Here is a 17,968-nt window from a genome sequence, read left to right on the forward strand (position 1 = left end):
TGTCTTGGTCTCACTAACTGCATATCTTTCTTCCTTTACTGAGCTGTAACTCAACTTTTAATTTTTTATATTAACTTTTAATATATACTTTTATAAAAAGTATATATATATTCTAGTTTTAATAATAAGTTTCCCAATTTGAAAGTTTGACATCACTTTTTGTTTCCCATAAAACGTTGCAAAATATTACAGTTGCTTGTGAGCTCGGTAAAAGAAAACTGAAAAATGATTGATATATTTCATTAATGACATACATACTAATAAAGACAATACACACTGATTCAGAATATAAAATGATAGAGTAATAAAAACTATTAAATATGTAATCCATTTCTAAAACTAAAAATCTATTTTAATACCTACTTTTATTGTTGTTCATTTAAATTTTGAAAGCAATTAACATCCATTCATTGTTCAAACTCCGTCCGTTATGAACATTAGTTACAATAAAAAAAAATTCCATATTATAACACATTGTTTATAGCTATGGATTAAAATACTATTTATTACTACTTAATTATCTATATTAATATGAGGTCTATAAAATTTAATATTGTATACACAGTTGATTGTTATATAGAATATAATGACCCTGCTGCATAGTTTCCATTAGAAAAGACTCCATTGTAAGGCTATTATGTCCAAAGCACACATTTCCACCTGTTTTCTACATTGTCCATCTAATATATGAGGTTTCTAACCAACTATTTCAATGGTCCAATTACATAGAAATATATAAGTGCTCTCTAGTGACTTGACCAGTAAGTCTTTGTATGGAATAAAATAGTGCATTTCATTCTTCAGCCATTTGAGGTATGACATGGAATCAACTTGTGCACAAGAGACTTCTGTAACTTTTCCAGACAGAGATCTTTCTTAATCATGTTGTGCATTGTTGCTTGTGACATGTGAATGTTTTTTGGCTTCTTTTTCACTGATCTTTGTATTTGTCAGATGCTACATTCTGCTTACCATGATTGGTTATGATTTGTTGCATGGTCCTGATGCACCAAACTGATCCATTAAATACAAGAGATATCATCATATTGGAGGTACTAAATACCTGATACGAACACACAGTTATGACCCGAGTGTAGAGAGATTTTGCATTACAAAGAATGGTAACATATCCCCTTCTCAAAAAAAGGATCAATTTTTTGTGACATCACAGAACCTAATAAACACCAAAAAATGTAAACATGTAGTTGTTCTGATACATTATTTTGCATCATGTGACTTGCTAATCTGAATATGAAAAATTGTTTTCATATACCATATTCAACCTTCTGTAATTTTAAATATTACACTTACTTCATTTCCAAAAAAAATATTTTGTGGAATGTAAATAGAAAATATAAAAAGTTATGAAAACAAACAGTCTATAACCCTTATATCATCAGGTTGATTAGAATGCCTGAAAGTGTGTGTGTGTGTGTGTGTGTGTAAAGGAAAGCATAGAATACTTACTGCAAATATTTCACTGTAGAAGACAGCAAAGGCAGGCATAGTTCCTCCCACAACAATTGAAGCTAACACAGCCACTACTATGTAAGCCCATTCTGGTGCAGCTGATTTTAAAATATGAAAGGCAGAAGGCAATACTACTTCTTCCTGCAAAAAAATAAACAAACATATTCAGTTTAAATATATTGAAATTTTCAGATACAGATATAATTAGGAGCTGCAAATTTTAGCAGTACACATTTACCAATCTAGAAAAGCCTGACTGATATGTATATTCTCTTTTGTTATTAATGAGCATTGAAAAACTAACATACACTTTAAAAATCAGATACTATGTATAAAACCAACTCAGCATTTTTGAAGTATAAATTACATTTATCTTTAGCAATCATATTGTCACAACTTTACACAAGCTTATCAAACTGTGTTATATAAAAACATATCTTAAGATATATTCACCTTACAAAAACATTGAAGACATAAAAATGATCATAAGATTACTGATTAAAATGTATTTGATAGTATATGTTGTTTTTTCAAAATAACATAAGCAAATTCAGACTTAAATCATTCTCAAGCAGATATAAAATGTAACAAAAATACCTCATTAACTTCACTGATAAGTCTGCTAACTTCTCTGTCTTGAGAAATAGATCGTGATCGGTTGAAACTCTTCCGTCTCTTCAGGGCTCGACTAGATTCTCCTGCTACTTAGTAGGATAAAATATTATCAAGATAATAATAATGAGACATAAACTGATCACTACATATGTAAGCAATAAATTAATATTAAGAAACTGATACAAGTTTCCATTTAATAACAGCAGATAGTGTCATAATTGTTACTTGAAGATGAGCTAACACAATAATGATTCTGAGTATGTTAGTGGTTACTACACTGAAACCAAGGTTGATGAAATAGCATACAGCACTTTCCTCATATGCATCTACAGCAAAGAGACAAAATTATTCTTGTACTCAGTACCATGACTTGATTAATCTACTTTTTTCTACAACATACCTTCCACCATACCATCAAAAAGCAGACATACAACACATGCAATCAAAACAATTAAGAAATATTATTCAAATGAGCCATGAAGTGACTTAACAACATTAGTTTTTGTTTGCAACAAGTTAATTGACTGCTTTGATGTCAGTCATTACTACATCAGCCAGTAGTTTCATCTGGCTGCATTACTTGTATGATTGGTCAGTAGTAATAAATATACCCAAATTAAAAACTATTGGAAATAACATTGTAATCAGTATCTGCTCCTGATATTAGCATATACAATGTCATTTTTTATCATTCATCAGAATAACAAGTGAAAATAAATTTGAGGAAAGTTTACGGATACAAAATTTTTAATTTCGTTGACTTTGTAATACAAGTTTCTTTAAAATCATAAAAACAATGGCTGTATGAGTGTAGTCTCTATTTTTATTTTCAGTAAAATATGTCACAAATTACATTAGAAAAGTTTTTGTTCTAGATGCATATGAGTACTGGGACGTTTTTACTGTTAAGAAGTTCAGCTATGATATACAACAAATTATTTTAACACATGTAATAAGTCTAGTACAAGTCTACTTCATAATCAATATTGGATAGAATTGACTTAATGTTGACTGTAGTTTGATTAACATAATATAGACACATATGTATTAGCAAATATTTATATATATAGTGAATACCTGCCAACAGTCATTTTTCATTATCCTTGAACAAGTTCTACTATTTTAGAATCTGTTTAATGTGACCAATGGTCACTATTTTCTAGATCAAGTATAAGTAAACATGTGCCCACCATAGATTTCTGAATGAATATTAATCAGAGCACAATAACATATTAATTGCATAAATGTAAAAAAGAGAAATCCATTACAACTAATACCTGCTCCTTATCAAAAGTATTCTTTTATTCATCATGCATCACTGACTGTCTGCTACAAAATCAAACAAGTATCACATCCTCTGATGCAAGGTTTAAAGTAATATAATTTTCAGGAAATGGCAAGAGTGTTAAGAAAAATACTCAAATATTTTGTACAGAAAACACAAATTTAAACTATTCAATCACATATCACAGAACTATGAAAATAATGTACTAGATCTATTGAGTGAATTTTAATATTGTATACTAATTACAAAAACATATAATCATCACATTTATATATACATATAGCCTAGAGGATAATTACAGAGAGAGTGAAATAAAATAGGTACCAAATATGATCACTATTTTAAAATGAGATACTCTGTTATTCATCCAATCAGAACCACATTAGCATAATTCTTACAAAAGTAGAGGCAATTATCTTATCTCATAAATAGTGTGGTGAATGTATTCATAGTTCCCTAAACAGAGAAAAAAGTCACATGACAAACATATAGAGCTCTAAGTTTTGGCTGATAAAATGCCAAGTGTCAGTCGGATATGTATGAAATGTCTGCAGAGAGAATTATTTTTAATAGAAGCACTTAAAATAAAAAGCCAAAATTCTTCAAAAATGTGATTAAGTGTATCAAAATATTATTCATATGATACATTACAATCCAGTAGAGATCTTGCTATTAACACAACCATAAGTAAAGGTGTGAATATTACCTCCAGGACAGTAAAATGCACGTCAGCAAGAAGTGATCTCAATGGTTGTCTAGCTGCTCAGAAAACAGCGATTAACAAATATAACCATAATGATGAAATAAGCATCAATCTTCAAAAAATGGGAAGGTGCATTTTTTTCAAATAATCTAAATTCAAATTGTTTGGCAACAATCAATGATAGTTTGTGTATGAAAGATCTCATGGTCAATATGCAACATCTACAATGAAGCATGCTGGAGGACCAATACCAATCTGAGGTGCATCTCAGCCAACGATGTTAGAGCTTCACACTGATGGCATCATGACTGTTGAAAGGGATTCTTCTAGCTTGAAGTATGACTGTGATTCCAGCTGTGCAGAAAATGTAAAAATTCTACCTGGAAAAAGTAGCTTAACAGAACACTCACAACCATCACATGACTTGCATAAGATCTGATACAAATATTATGAGGCTGTACAAGCTTATACATAAACTGAGAAGGCCAAATGGAAACCAAATAATTTTGTTCAATTGTAGGGAGTAATACAGGATATTCAGAACAATATTTCACAATTATAAACCAATAAATTTAGAACAACAGAAAAACAACAACGTACATTACTCTGTTTAACTCTCTCACCATGGACTCAGTAAAATTGACTGACCATACAACCATTTTGTACTATTTACTGTTTCAATACTATAACTTTTAATGATATACATATATTCACAAAATTTGGCAGACCTTTAGTTAACATTACAAGTCTTTTGAACACAAAAAACAGATTCTGTACTGAAGTATTTCTACTAATGATTTGTTTGTGAATATACATAATATTTTTATTAGTCCAAGTGCAAAGTGATTTCTACATTAAGATTAAAAATACTTTTCTTTGCTTCTTAAACCTCAAATATTACTTCTGTAACCACTACGATCTTCTAAATACACTTCATAAAACTTTTATATTTTACCTGCTACTTTCTATACTATAACTTTATACAAGATTGATCAATTTGACTGACCTCATGACCACCAGAAAAATCTAAATTACACTTTTTTCCTTCTATAATGATTTCAAATTGTAACATAAAACTAAATTTATTTATTCTAGATAGCTTTAAACTTGTAACAGTATACATCTATTTATACATAAATTTATGTTTTATTGCTCTTTGAACCCGAATCACTATTCATTCCATTATAAGTTGTATATCACTTGGTGAACAAGCATCTCATATTATGCTATCAAATTACATTACACACAAGCCTCTCACAAACTGCACATAAGTGTACCTCATGAATGTTTTTTATTAGTTACTTCACCTAATTTAACCTTAGGTACCATAAAAAATTTCCTATGTTTACAATTTAATTACTTTTATAATATTAAGTAACAAATACACAAGAAAAACAAGAAATACAGTATTTACTTAGGCCTTTTTTTTAGTGTCAACTACCAATGACACTTAACCTTACTCTTTATACTAATGATGGTACTGTACTAAATAATTTTTATTTAATTAAATAATGCACAAAAAATACAGAATAACAGCATAAAAAAAGCAGATAATCTCCCATAACTATCTTAATTTTTCTGCCTTTCTAACAGTGCAACAAGAGCTTGAAATGAAACTAAAATTAACAATTCTGTTTACATAAAACAATGCAATATAATGCATTATTTGACAAATGAAACTTTGGCTTTCTATTATTTATATATAATATAGTACTGGATCACAGAGAGAAATACTGGTTATAAAGACAGGATGTGACAGGTGAACATGACAAGAGGGATTTGATTGTTTATTTCATGGATCTATAACCAAGTAAGATTAAAGGCTCTTAAAATTATTATTTGCTTAAATAATAACAATATAATTGTGAGTAATGTATGTTAAATTTTGTACTTCTTGGAGAGGTGGTAAAAAAATTAGGGAAATTCTAGATTTTTTAAAATAGTGCCTTATAAAAGTAAGAACTTAAAACTTGTATACTATTAAAATATGGATTATAACCTATGTTTTTATTCTATATTTATTGTTATACTATAAAAAGCAATTTAATTAAATTTTGAATGTAACTCACTAAAACCTCCCTGACACTCACAGAAAAAAAAGCCAATAACGAAATACTAGTTCACTGTATAACTTATTTACCTTTCTTTTATTTTCTGTAATAATGTACCAATCATAAGTTGATTGTTTTGTTGCAATTACTCATTTTTTCAACATCTGTTTGTGTATAACTTGTGCATTCCTAATATTGTGTGTATTTATATATACATAACAGACAAAAAAATTGTAAAAAACAGCAATTTTATCTGGAACTGTTTCAAATAGCCACAGACATGCTTTTTTAGAATTTCAAAAATATCAGAATATTTTAAGACTGTATAGCAAGTTTCAGTTACTTTTATTTACAAACAAAATATCCTACGTCTGTCTAGCGATTGTCATTATTAACTCACTGCTTATCTTAAAAAGGTATTGCAACTTTTAAATGATGTTTAGCCCACCAACTGTCTGACATGTTGAAATTCTTAGCATATTTCTTTTTCAGAATAAAATTAATTTGAAATTGATTTATATAGTGGAAGTGCAGTTTAATTAAGAAACAGAAAAGCAACAATTTTAAACATACTTAATCAAATGTTCGAGGATCTACAAACCATCTAATCAGTGTTGAAACGTAAAAGTAAACAAAAAACATTACAACTACAATGATGATGATGCATAAAACTAAGAATGTATAATGTACAAATAAAAAATACTGAAATATATCAGGAAAATTAATGGATCCATGGACCTGTGGTCCACATTTACAGGGCTGCTATAATGCAAGTTTAATTTCTTCAAACAAGTTACAAATGATAATTAGTAAGCCTACTTGTTTACACAAACTAATGTAAAACAATGCAAAACTTGGGGTCCACGTTTGGGAAACTCCTATAAAGTTGTTTTTGCAAAATACCTGGGTTCCCTAAGGGACTGGATGAAAAGTTTTACCTTTATACTAATTTCAGGGCATAGAAAATTTGTTTGGCACTACTTATGAGTTTTTAAGTCCAGTAATTTAAGAGGAGCTATGTGACAAACATATGTTGAATCTTATTATAAAACCTTACATAATTTATAGCACAAAAATATGAAGATGGAGTTTATACTGTAAGGAAAAAAAATCATTTTTTTTTCAAATAACAGAAACTGACAGAAACTATATTGTTTTTCTGCATGGTATTCATTCATTAGCAGTCAACCTTCTTAGATGGGAAAAACTGTGCACTTGAGGATACATTTAAAGAAAGTAGATCTTTCAAATAAGCACAATGTCTGCATCATAACACAAAATTCAGAAACATGTCTTTATATCTACTAAATAAACCAAGCACAATTCTCAAACCAATCTTTATGATTCATAAATGTTTTGACCTAATAACATTTTCCTACTACTCTACATTCAAGGGCCATTTACAGTTTACTACAAGGCAACGTACATTCATATAACTTTACACCAATGTGTCTGTGAATACGAGTCTTATTGATTAAAACTCTAAAACCCGATTCTTCTAAACCCAATATACACATACAAAACAGCAACACTATCCTCACTGACAATTCCAAAATTATAATCTTACATTCATTCAACCAGGAATATTCCTGAAAGAAAGTTTATGGAAATTGGATGAGCATCCAAATCTAAAGAACAACCTTAGTTTAACTGTATTTATTTTAAGAAATAAATTTTTTTCTTTAACACACAAACTCCAATTTCTGTTGTTTTTTTCTGTAAATAATTTAAATATGATTTAGATATTTCACAACCATTTTCACGACAGAGATATCTTATTGAAAAAAAATTTATGATACAAATAAAACAAATTTTCCATTAATGATACAATTCTTGGATGAAATACCTAAATACACTAAATTTTTAATATTAAAGAAAATATTATTAATCTAACATTTTAGTTGGTATCATTCTAAACTCACATCTATAAACACACATGCACATTTCATTTAAGGACAACAAGGAATTTATTAGTCCATCTAAGCTCTATCATCCACTAAATAAACTTCAAAATTAAAATAGAGCATTCAAAAACAGCCCTTATCATTCAAATATTTAATAAGCTTTCTCATAAAGTTCCTTACATTAACTGCATCTACAATACCTTAAGGCAACACATTCCAAAGGTCTTAGAAAAATAAAACTGTCTCAACTAAAGATGGCTTCTACCCTGTCTAAGTTCATACTTGGGTACTCTATTTCTACAATTATCACTGTTAAAAGAAAAGAAATTGATACATTAATGTTATCAATTTTCTTAACAATCTTTTAAACACCTGAATCAGATACTATCTGATTCTTCTATTTTCAAAACAAAAACACTTGCAGAGATGTCAACCTAATCTCTTATGTCAACCATCCCATCCAAGGTATTATTCTAGTAGTTCTCTTGTGAACTCTTTCCAACAATTAATTGTCTTTCATAAAGCAAGGAAATCAAGACTGAACACATTATTTAAATTTGGTCTAACCAATAACCTATGCAATAAAATTATAACCTCTTTACCTGTATTCATTATTTCTATAAATACATTTTGTAATTCTACTTGTTCTGCCACAAGCAACAGTTCATTGCTTGGATGGCTGATGAGACACTATCCAACTAGAATACCAAGATCATTTTCTTCCATAACAATGTTGAGGTAACTTCCGTCAAAATTATATTCATAATTCAGATTATATCTCACTGTATTACCTTGTATTTATTATAATTAAAATCCATATGATTTTGATAACAACTGTTGAGCCTACTGCACAGACACTACCAACGTATAAAATGTTAATTTATACTTATCCATAGTGTGTTCTTTCTCCACAGATTCAACTGTGACATGTGACATTTTTTCTCAAGCCATTCCTCTTTTGTATTTTATTTACCACTTCTTCAATAAGTAATTTAATGTGAATAACTTACTATAAAATTGTCATCACTCAGACAAACCATAATTTTATAGCCTTCAATTTCATTTGGTTACAAAGCCATCACATAGAAAACTACACCCTCTTGCCACACCTACCTGTCATATCCTCTCCTTCAGGCTTTGTTAATAGTTCTTGCTTATGTTTAATAATATAGAAAGTCAAGCTTTCATCTATCAAATGATGTATTAAAGTATTTCAATTGTCAATTTATCTTTTTTTACAAACTAAGTTCCCATGGAAAACATGTCAACTAGTTTGGATAATTTGCAGTGGCTGTGGTCCCATAATTAGAAAGCTAGAAAAACTGTGATACTTGTGAGACTTTGTCTCCTTTTTGAATATTATTATTATTATATGTTCCTTGAAGCATTATTTAATTAAATAAAAATTATTTAGTGCAGTACTATCATCAGTATAAAAAATAGGATTAAGTGTCATCATAAGTTGGCAGCAAAAAAACAAAAAATGGACCAAAGTAAGTACTTTATTTCTTGTTTTCATGTGTATTCCTTCTTTATTATTACAAAAGTAACTAAAATGTAAAATAAATAATAAAAATATTTCACAAGGCATGCAGCACGAGTACCTCATTCATAATGTAATTTGATACCATAATGCACATTCTACAAGTGACTTTGAACTTATAACAGTGCAAACGGTTGTTAAATGTAGTTCAAAGTGTAATAAACAATGCAATTTAGGTACAAATAGATGTATACTGTAATGAGTTTAAATCTATTCTGGATAAACAAATGCAGTTTCATGTTACAATCTGAAGTCATTCTAAAAAGAAAAAAGGATAATTTAGATTTATTTCAATTTCTTTTTTGGTGGTTACAAGGTTGGTCAAATTGAAAAAACTTGTATAGAATTAGGGTAGAGAAAATAATATACAATATAAAGTATGTTTTAAAAAAATATATGCCAGGAATGTATTTAGGAGATTTTAGAGATTATGCAAATTAAATTTGACATTTTTTGAGAAGAAAAGTAATTTTAATCTGAAAATTAAATCACTTTGCACTTGAACAAGTAAACAAACAATAAAAAAAGGACTTGAAATATTCATGAACAAATCATTTTTAGTTTATTAAATATATTTCATTTAAAAGTTGATTTGTTGTATGTGAAAGACTTGCGACGATTACTGAAATACTATATACTAAATGCTCTATTAAAAGTTACTATCAAAACTGTAACAACTTTGAATAAGTACCAAGTGGTCATGGGGTCAGTCAATTCAATCAAGTCCATATAAAGAGGGTTAAATTTCTTTTCTATCCTAACCACTTATAAAGCAAACTAAATGCACCAGAATATTTTCTTTTGTACCTGATACATGTAAAAGACAACATTCATACAATGATCTAAATATTTGTGCTTATCAGAAAAACAAATCACACCACCTTGTTCTGATGTTGAATAACCACTCTGGTCAGTAAACATTTGGTTCATCACCAAAGTGTAATAGACTCCTTCCTTGTCCATAAGTTCTTGATGAGTCCCATTTTCCTTTATTTCTCCATTTTCCATGGCATAAATTATGTCAGCATCTTTGATTGTGGACAAGCGGTGAGCAACTACGATGGTAGTTCTTCCTTGTCTAGCCTGAAATGTGTCAAAGAATTGGAAATACAGTACTAAAGATTCAATGATTCTTAAACATTTAAAGAATGATTAAAAAGTGCTGAAAATTACAGAGTAATGTTCAATTTTGACTTTTAATACCAAGGATAAAAGAAATCTTGATACATACAAGAATAGCAAAAAATATAACTGATTGCTTCAGATTCCTGATTTAAATGAGAACAGTGTCATCAAATAATTCTAAAGTGCTCTAATTTCACATGCATCTTATTTACACAATAAATTACACATTAATACATTATGGTATTTTATTTAAAAAGACATTACAATACCAACCAATTTTTTCTCTTAGTATCTCATGCACTTATAAATTTTACCAAATACTACTTATGTAATCTTAAATTATGGACACTTACAGAACAAACTAACAGGATGTTTTATTTTGCAAAAGGAACATTTAAAAAACAACATTGATACATTTCAGTGTTTGTTTCATACCAAAAGTACACAAGAAGCAAATTAAATATCAATGGATGTTTTTTTCAAATACAGCACAAAATACATTGTACTGAATGACTTCTACTTAAACAGTAAGTACATAAGTATTACTGAAGACTTTCTTTAATCTTAACTGGATTACTGAAGAAAACGATGAATAAGATCATATACTTGGCTATGTTATTAAATTATATAAACACATCAATACACACACACACTGTTTATGTGTCCCAAAACCTGTTCACTTTTACTTTTGTCTTTGACCAATTCAAACACTCTTTACATAAATATTAGGAATAACTGATTGATAATTATAAGTAGAGAAACATCAAATTTCTGCTAGTTTGACTAACCTTGTCCAAAGCTCTCTGTACTGTAGCTTCACTCTCAGAATCCAAAGCAGATGTGGCCTCATCTAGTAGTAAAATCTTAGGGTCACGAACAAGTGCTCTTGCAATGGCTACTCTCTGTTTCTGACCACCTGAAAGCTGAGCTCCTCTATCTCCAACTAAAGTATCATACGCCTAAGATTAGGGGAAAAAAAAAAGAAAAAAAGAAGATACAGTCTATACAGGTATACATATTTTTAATTTTGCAATTAAAAAGAAACATTTTGCTTTTATTTGTTTGTAATGATAAATAAAAAAGTTATAATTTTCCAACACTGAAACTTTATTTCTAATAGAAACTTTCCTTTTTTCACACAAATAGCTATTCTAGTTCCATGCTACCCTCTATATGAAAAAATCTGTTAGCATGGGATAAGCCTTGAACATCCCACTTATCCCACGATCTGTGTAGTTCAAAGCATTTTTGCATGTAAGTCATCATGCAACAACCCTCCACCAATACAAGTGTAATACAGCTTTATGATGCATGCAATCCTCCATTCAATTCTACCTAAATAAGACCTTGAAATTAGGCAAAAACAAGCACTGGTTTTAAATGGGAAAAATTGGTGGGAACTGTGAGTGGAAGTAAGTACATATTGGAAATAAATTTTCAGTGCTGGAAAATTATAAGATATGATACAGTATCTTACCTCCCCTCACATATATAGTTAGAATCCTGCATTTCACAGGTGGAGGGGTTGGTGCCAAGAATATTAAATATCTTTGAAAAGCATCTGAGTTACACCTATGAGGTGTGAACCTCCACTTGGAGAGAAACACATGTGGGAAACCATACCATTTCTTTACCATGCATTCTCATTGTTCTGTGTGATGATAGATTTCAAATACACAGGAAAAAAACTGGGAAGAGAATATTCAAAACTGGGCAGGTTCAAACTCAAATATCACAAATGACCAGAATCTGAATTCTGGATAAAAATGAATGTGAGATATCCATGTGGAATCACAGTGGAAAGCTAAATGGATGTACCCCATGGTGTAGAATGGCTAAGGTGTGTAAGATCATATCTAGCAGGTAAACTTCCTTAGAAAGTCACAGGTAAGTCAATAAAATAAACAGAAAAGAGAGAATAAAAAACTGACATGCAAAGCAGTAGTAATATGATTTTGAAGTCATGACACAAACATCAGAATCCTGAAATTAAATTAAATAAACTTAATAAAAAACTGTCAAAACAGAAAAATTGTTTAAGTACCACTTAACAAAACTAACAAACATTTTGCATGAAAAACAACACTGTTATAAAAGTCTGCAGATCTGGGATTTAGAAGATGGGAGTGTATTAAAGACATTTGTAGTAAAGTTTCAAAGGACACTTTGATGAAATATATTGCAAAAATACCTGAAAGACTCTCTGTAGTCATTAAAGCAAAAGGAACACACACAAAATATTAACTGTTTGCTGAACTTAGCACTTCCACAAATTTCTATTGTACTAAATATGAACATTAATAAAAGTTTAATGTTTTATCTTCAATTGTTTTTTGAGAGTAATCTGAAATCTGATTTTGTCCTAACACTTTTGTACTGTACTGTTGTATAAAAAAAGGTTAAATATTGTATCAGATTTTATCTGTTTTTATAATTCAGTAATATTTTCTAAAGAAACAAAAAGTACAAGTCTTGCTAATGTAAAGTGCTCTTAAACCAGCTTTAAACCTTAGTAGTATCATTAAAAGAACTCTAACTGTTCCATTTTTTCAAGATAATCTCTAAAACTACTTTTTTGCATAACAACTTTTAAACATATTTTACCACATAATCAAACACTGTATTAAAAACACACTAGTTCTGATTCCAATGAGAAATAAGGGAATTTCATTAATTGTGCTAACTTCTTGTAATGTTCTCATGCAGGCTATTTTATCCACCATCTTTTAACAGCACAAAATTTAAAATTAAAATCAAGGGTTTGTTTATTTTATTTTTAATATGTTTCATTCCATAATTACACAGACATAGAGGATTCAAATATGAAGTAAACATTAATGAAAAAAAAAATTAATAATTCCATTATAATTCATATCTTTACCTCTGGAAGATTGATGATGAATTCATGGGCATTTGCCATCTTTGCAGCTTCAATAATTTCCTGGAATGTAGCATTATCACAACCATATCTGATGTTTTCAGCAATGCTACATCCAAAAAGTATTGGTTCTTGATTCACAACACCAATGATACTTCGCAGCCAACGGACATTTAGATTTGTCAGGGAATATCCATCAATAGTTATCTGTTCAGTGAGACAAAAACCAATGAGGTTATTTTCATTCTAAAATCATGGTTCCTGCACTCTTGGGTTGGTAATATTCTAGAACACTTACCTTACGACACACTTCAGAGAAATATTTTAAATTAAAAAGGGAGAAGTGTTTAGAAAAAGTGCATATCAGTATCTACAAAGCATTTGTTGAAAACTTATACTACCAATCATTATCTGGAAGACTGTCATATTTGTACTTGATATTCTCTGGTTTCACAGATGAAAATTATTTTCTAGTTTAATTTTTTTAAGTAAAAGTTGGTACAAATGTATACTTCAGAGAATAAGTGACATCATGTTCTACGAAATGTGGTGTATGCTACATGTTATTATTTCCAAAGTTCACATCATGTTTTTATGAGTACTTGTCTTTTGAACCATTTGTTTGCATGGAGTTTATTTAGCACAAGGCAACACAATTGGATATCTGTGCTCTGCACACCACAGAAATCAAAACCAAGTTTCTAGCATTGTTTGTCCAAAGAAATACTGCTGTGCCACTGGGAAGCATCTTTGGAACTAATGCAATTCTGATAGATACTTCTATAATGTCCATTAAATGTAAATTGTGCTTGCTAGTGTCTACATGTGTATGCTTTAGCATGTTATTTAAAACTTTACATTAAATAATTATTGGTTTAAAGAAACTGTATTGTGTCTCATGCCCTGCTCCCTAGATTAACAGTGAAGTTGATTACCAAAATTATATCTAAAACAAGTATTGTATGTTTATGTATACTTATTGAAGTACAGCTGCATGTACTATTCTTTGACAGTGAATAAATATAGAGCCAGAGATTTAAAAATGTCTTTTATAGGATGCTTCTTAATACATAAACTATGAGTTACCTGTAACTGATTTAAATATCTAACACTACTGAAAGCAGAGAACAAACTAGTTCATAACAAACAATATATTTCTTACAAATAAATATCAGCTAGAAATCTGATACATGCCTTGAAATAACAATAGTTTCAACAGAAAAATTCTATAATTTTGAATTAAAATCTTTAAGCTAGAATAATCAAAATTATTTGTTTTTAATTATTACAATTTTTAGCAAAATAAAGTTTTGAACACAGTAAAAAAAATAAGACATGTATCATGCAAAGAGTATGTTACTGTTTAACATTTATAACACCCCATAAGGCAAATGAAACTTACCAGTAGCTGTGATGAATTGGAAAAACAAATCTCAATAATGGCAAAGAAAATGTATTATTACTGTCTCAAAAACTTTCCCAAATAATGACTAAGGGTGTACATCAGTAATAACACAATGTAAATTAAACCATAAAAAATAAAAGTTTACCATGTATAAGTTTAATCTATTTAATACACTGACAAATACATTGCACAACAAAGTTTTTGCTTCTTGAACACTGTTGGGTGTTTCTTTTAGATGTTTGGCTGCTGATCAGGAAACTCACATCCAAATTTGCCCATCACGTACTGTTTCATGGAAATCTTCAGTTTCATCATGTTTTTTCTTATATTTGTGTCCAAAAATTTTCGTTTCTGTAAAAGACCTATGAACAATGTTTTGTGCAGTCTGGGCATTCCAGGCATGAAATTGGGCCAGATTGGAAGCTGTTCTGTGGAAGTATGCAGCCCTGGCATGCATGGGCAGGCCAGAGCCAACTTGACACTGTCTCAGCAGGCTATAAAAGTGGCTTGCATACACAGATGCTGCTCAATGGATTAATAGCATGTACGTATTGTTTCAGAATATAGCATTGCCTCAGTAGCACTGTAACAAGTTAGATGTTATAGGTGTTTTACAGGATAATTGATGTCGGTCAATATGTCTCATCAATGTCGTAACAGCCTCGATACATTCTACTATATTTGTGGCGAGTATACACTTGTCCATCAGAGATGCTCAATGACTGCTCTTGTGAAGAAAGCATATCATCTGTACTTCGGCAGTAAAATTGGTGATCAAGACCAAGAATGGGCACCTCACATTTGTTGTGCAACATGTGCTGTCTGTCTGAGAGCTTGACTCAGAGGCACTTAAAAGACAATGCCGTTTGCTGTCCTGATGATATGGTGAGAACAGAAAGACCATGTGACGGACTGTTACTTCTGTTTAACTAATGTGTCTCGTTTCTCTGCCAAAAACAAGAAGTCAATTGAATACCCTAATCTGCCTTCAGCAACGAGACCCATGCCACATGACAATAGTCTTCCAATTCTGAAACCACCAGAGGAATGGACCTTAGATGAACCAGATGAAGAAACTGCAATGCAGGGAACTGGCAGTGACATTGATCCAAATTTTGAATTGTGCTCCTCAGGCAATTCCCATCTCATAACACAGTCAGAATTAAACGATCTGGTCAGAGATTTGGGTCTGTCAAAAGCAAAAGCTGAATTGCTAGGTTCAAGACTGCAGGAATGGTGTTTGCTGTCAACAGGTACGAAAGATTTCTGTTTTTTCAAAGCCGCTAAGATGATATAACCAAATTATTTGTACAAATTGACAGTCTCTGTTTCTGTGTTGACATCGAAGGATTGTTCTCTGCTTTGGGTTGTGATCATGACCCACAAGAGTGATGTCTCTTTATTCATTCATCAATGTAAAGCCTCAAAGCTGTTCTGTTACACAATGACAACGTTCACCCTTCAATACCCATTGGCTATGCAGCACACATGAAAGAAACCTATGAGAACATAGAAATGTTGCTGAAGCACATCCAGTACAGTAAGCACAACTGTAGAGATCTGAAAGTCGTTGCTCTGTTACTGGGACTGCAGCTCGGCTATACAAAGTACTGTTGTTTCTTCTGTGAATGGGACAGCCATGCCAATGAGTCACATTATTCTAGACAGAGCTGGCTACTCCATAAAAAGTTAGTTCCAGGACAGAAAAATGTGGCGCATAAACCACTTGTTGACCCGGCAAAGATTTTTTTCCCTTTTCTTCACATAAAATTAGGACTTATGAAGAATTTTGTGAAAGCAATGAACAAAAAAGGAGAAGGTTTTCGTATAATTATGCAAGAAATTCCTCTATCAACAGGAAGGCAACACATCTCCATATACACTAACTCCCTTTATTCAAAACACGTGTAATTTTCATTCTCTGATGAGGTAAAAAGAAAAGGTGCAACAGAAACGGGAAGGAGAACAAGTCCCATGTGTCACAGGGACAAACAGAATAAGAACATGATCATCTGAGTATTTGCACAGTAGTAGTTGGACAGCCAACATGTATAGTGTGGCTGAGGCAAGTTCAGACTACCTCATGTACTCACTCATCTCAACTGTACTGTCATATTCCTATTGCATAAGGATGGTACAGTAATAAAAGTTGTAATTCATATACTTTGTACTCACTTTGATTCAACTCTACAGACACTAGCTGCAGTAGGAGGGCATGACGTCATAATGCATGCTCACCACAACCCTGTTGAATGGACTCAGGAAGAGAGCACCATAACATATTGTGTACTCACTTCAACTCTAATGAAGAGACCTAGGCTGTAAGACGAGGGCACAAATAACTTTCACTACACTGATAACAGTCTCATTTGCCACTGTATTGGAACTCAACTGCATGTTACCTGAGCATACAAGTCAATCAGTGCAAGTTCTCCATAATCCATAACCACAGTGGCTATGAAATAGTAAGTGGTAAGGGTCTCCCATACTTCATGCAATGAAAAACAAAAGGGGAGATTTTGAAGTCCTTCAGACCAGAAGGATCGTTTCCTGGAGATAATGCAATGGGTGAACACACACTTGTATTTTTAAAAGCCAGCATATGCAAGCACGAGACATGGACAGAATGCACCTAGTGCTGACCTGTCCCATTACAGTCCATGAAACAGGTAAGACCTGAAATTGACAATTAAGAAATATATGTGTATGCATGCATGTATATACACCTACCATGACAATACCTCAAGTGTTTTTACAGTGAAGACGAGTAAAGTCACCAAAGAATAGAGCAATTACGTTTAAGAAGTAGAAAGGGAACGAAGGTAGTAGTCAGGGTATGGTCTAGTCGCTATGAAAATTCCTTAAAGAAATACTGAAAAAAAAAGTATTAAAGAACCCTACAAACTAAAATCAGAGGTTGCTAAAGTCTACAGAATGAGAAACAAAAGATTGCCTAAAAAAAATTAGGAATTCTGGGGAAGCCATAGTC

General features: G+C 31.0%; 1 protein-coding gene across 16 annotated transcripts in view; it reads right to left on the reverse strand.

The window, feature by feature from the left end:
* The window catches only part of LOC143223029 (ATP-dependent translocase ABCB1-like), a 115,290-nt gene that overhangs the window by 18,147 nt on the left and 79,175 nt on the right, over positions 1–17,968 (reverse strand). For 13 of the 16 annotated variants that reach the window (XM_076450394.1, XM_076450397.1, XM_076450400.1 and 10 more), the window contains 5 exons: positions 13,578–13,781; positions 11,485–11,655; positions 10,453–10,654; positions 2,068–2,171; positions 1,468–1,611 (listed from right to left, as the gene is read on the reverse strand). In XM_076450394.1, coding sequence (XP_076306509.1) covers positions 1,468–1,611; positions 2,068–2,171; positions 10,453–10,654; positions 11,485–11,655; positions 13,578–13,781 — 825 coding nt within the window. The remainder of the gene's footprint in view (positions 1–1,467; positions 1,612–2,067; positions 2,172–10,452; positions 10,655–11,484; positions 11,656–13,577; positions 13,782–17,968) is intronic. The other 3 variants (XM_076450399.1, XM_076450395.1, XM_076450396.1) reach the window with 1 other exon arrangement.

Source organism: Tachypleus tridentatus, chromosome 8, assembly GCF_004210375.1.
Source record: "Tachypleus tridentatus isolate NWPU-2018 chromosome 8, ASM421037v1, whole genome shotgun sequence".
NCBI classification, from domain to species: Eukaryota; Metazoa; Arthropoda; class Merostomata; order Xiphosura; family Limulidae; genus Tachypleus; species Tachypleus tridentatus.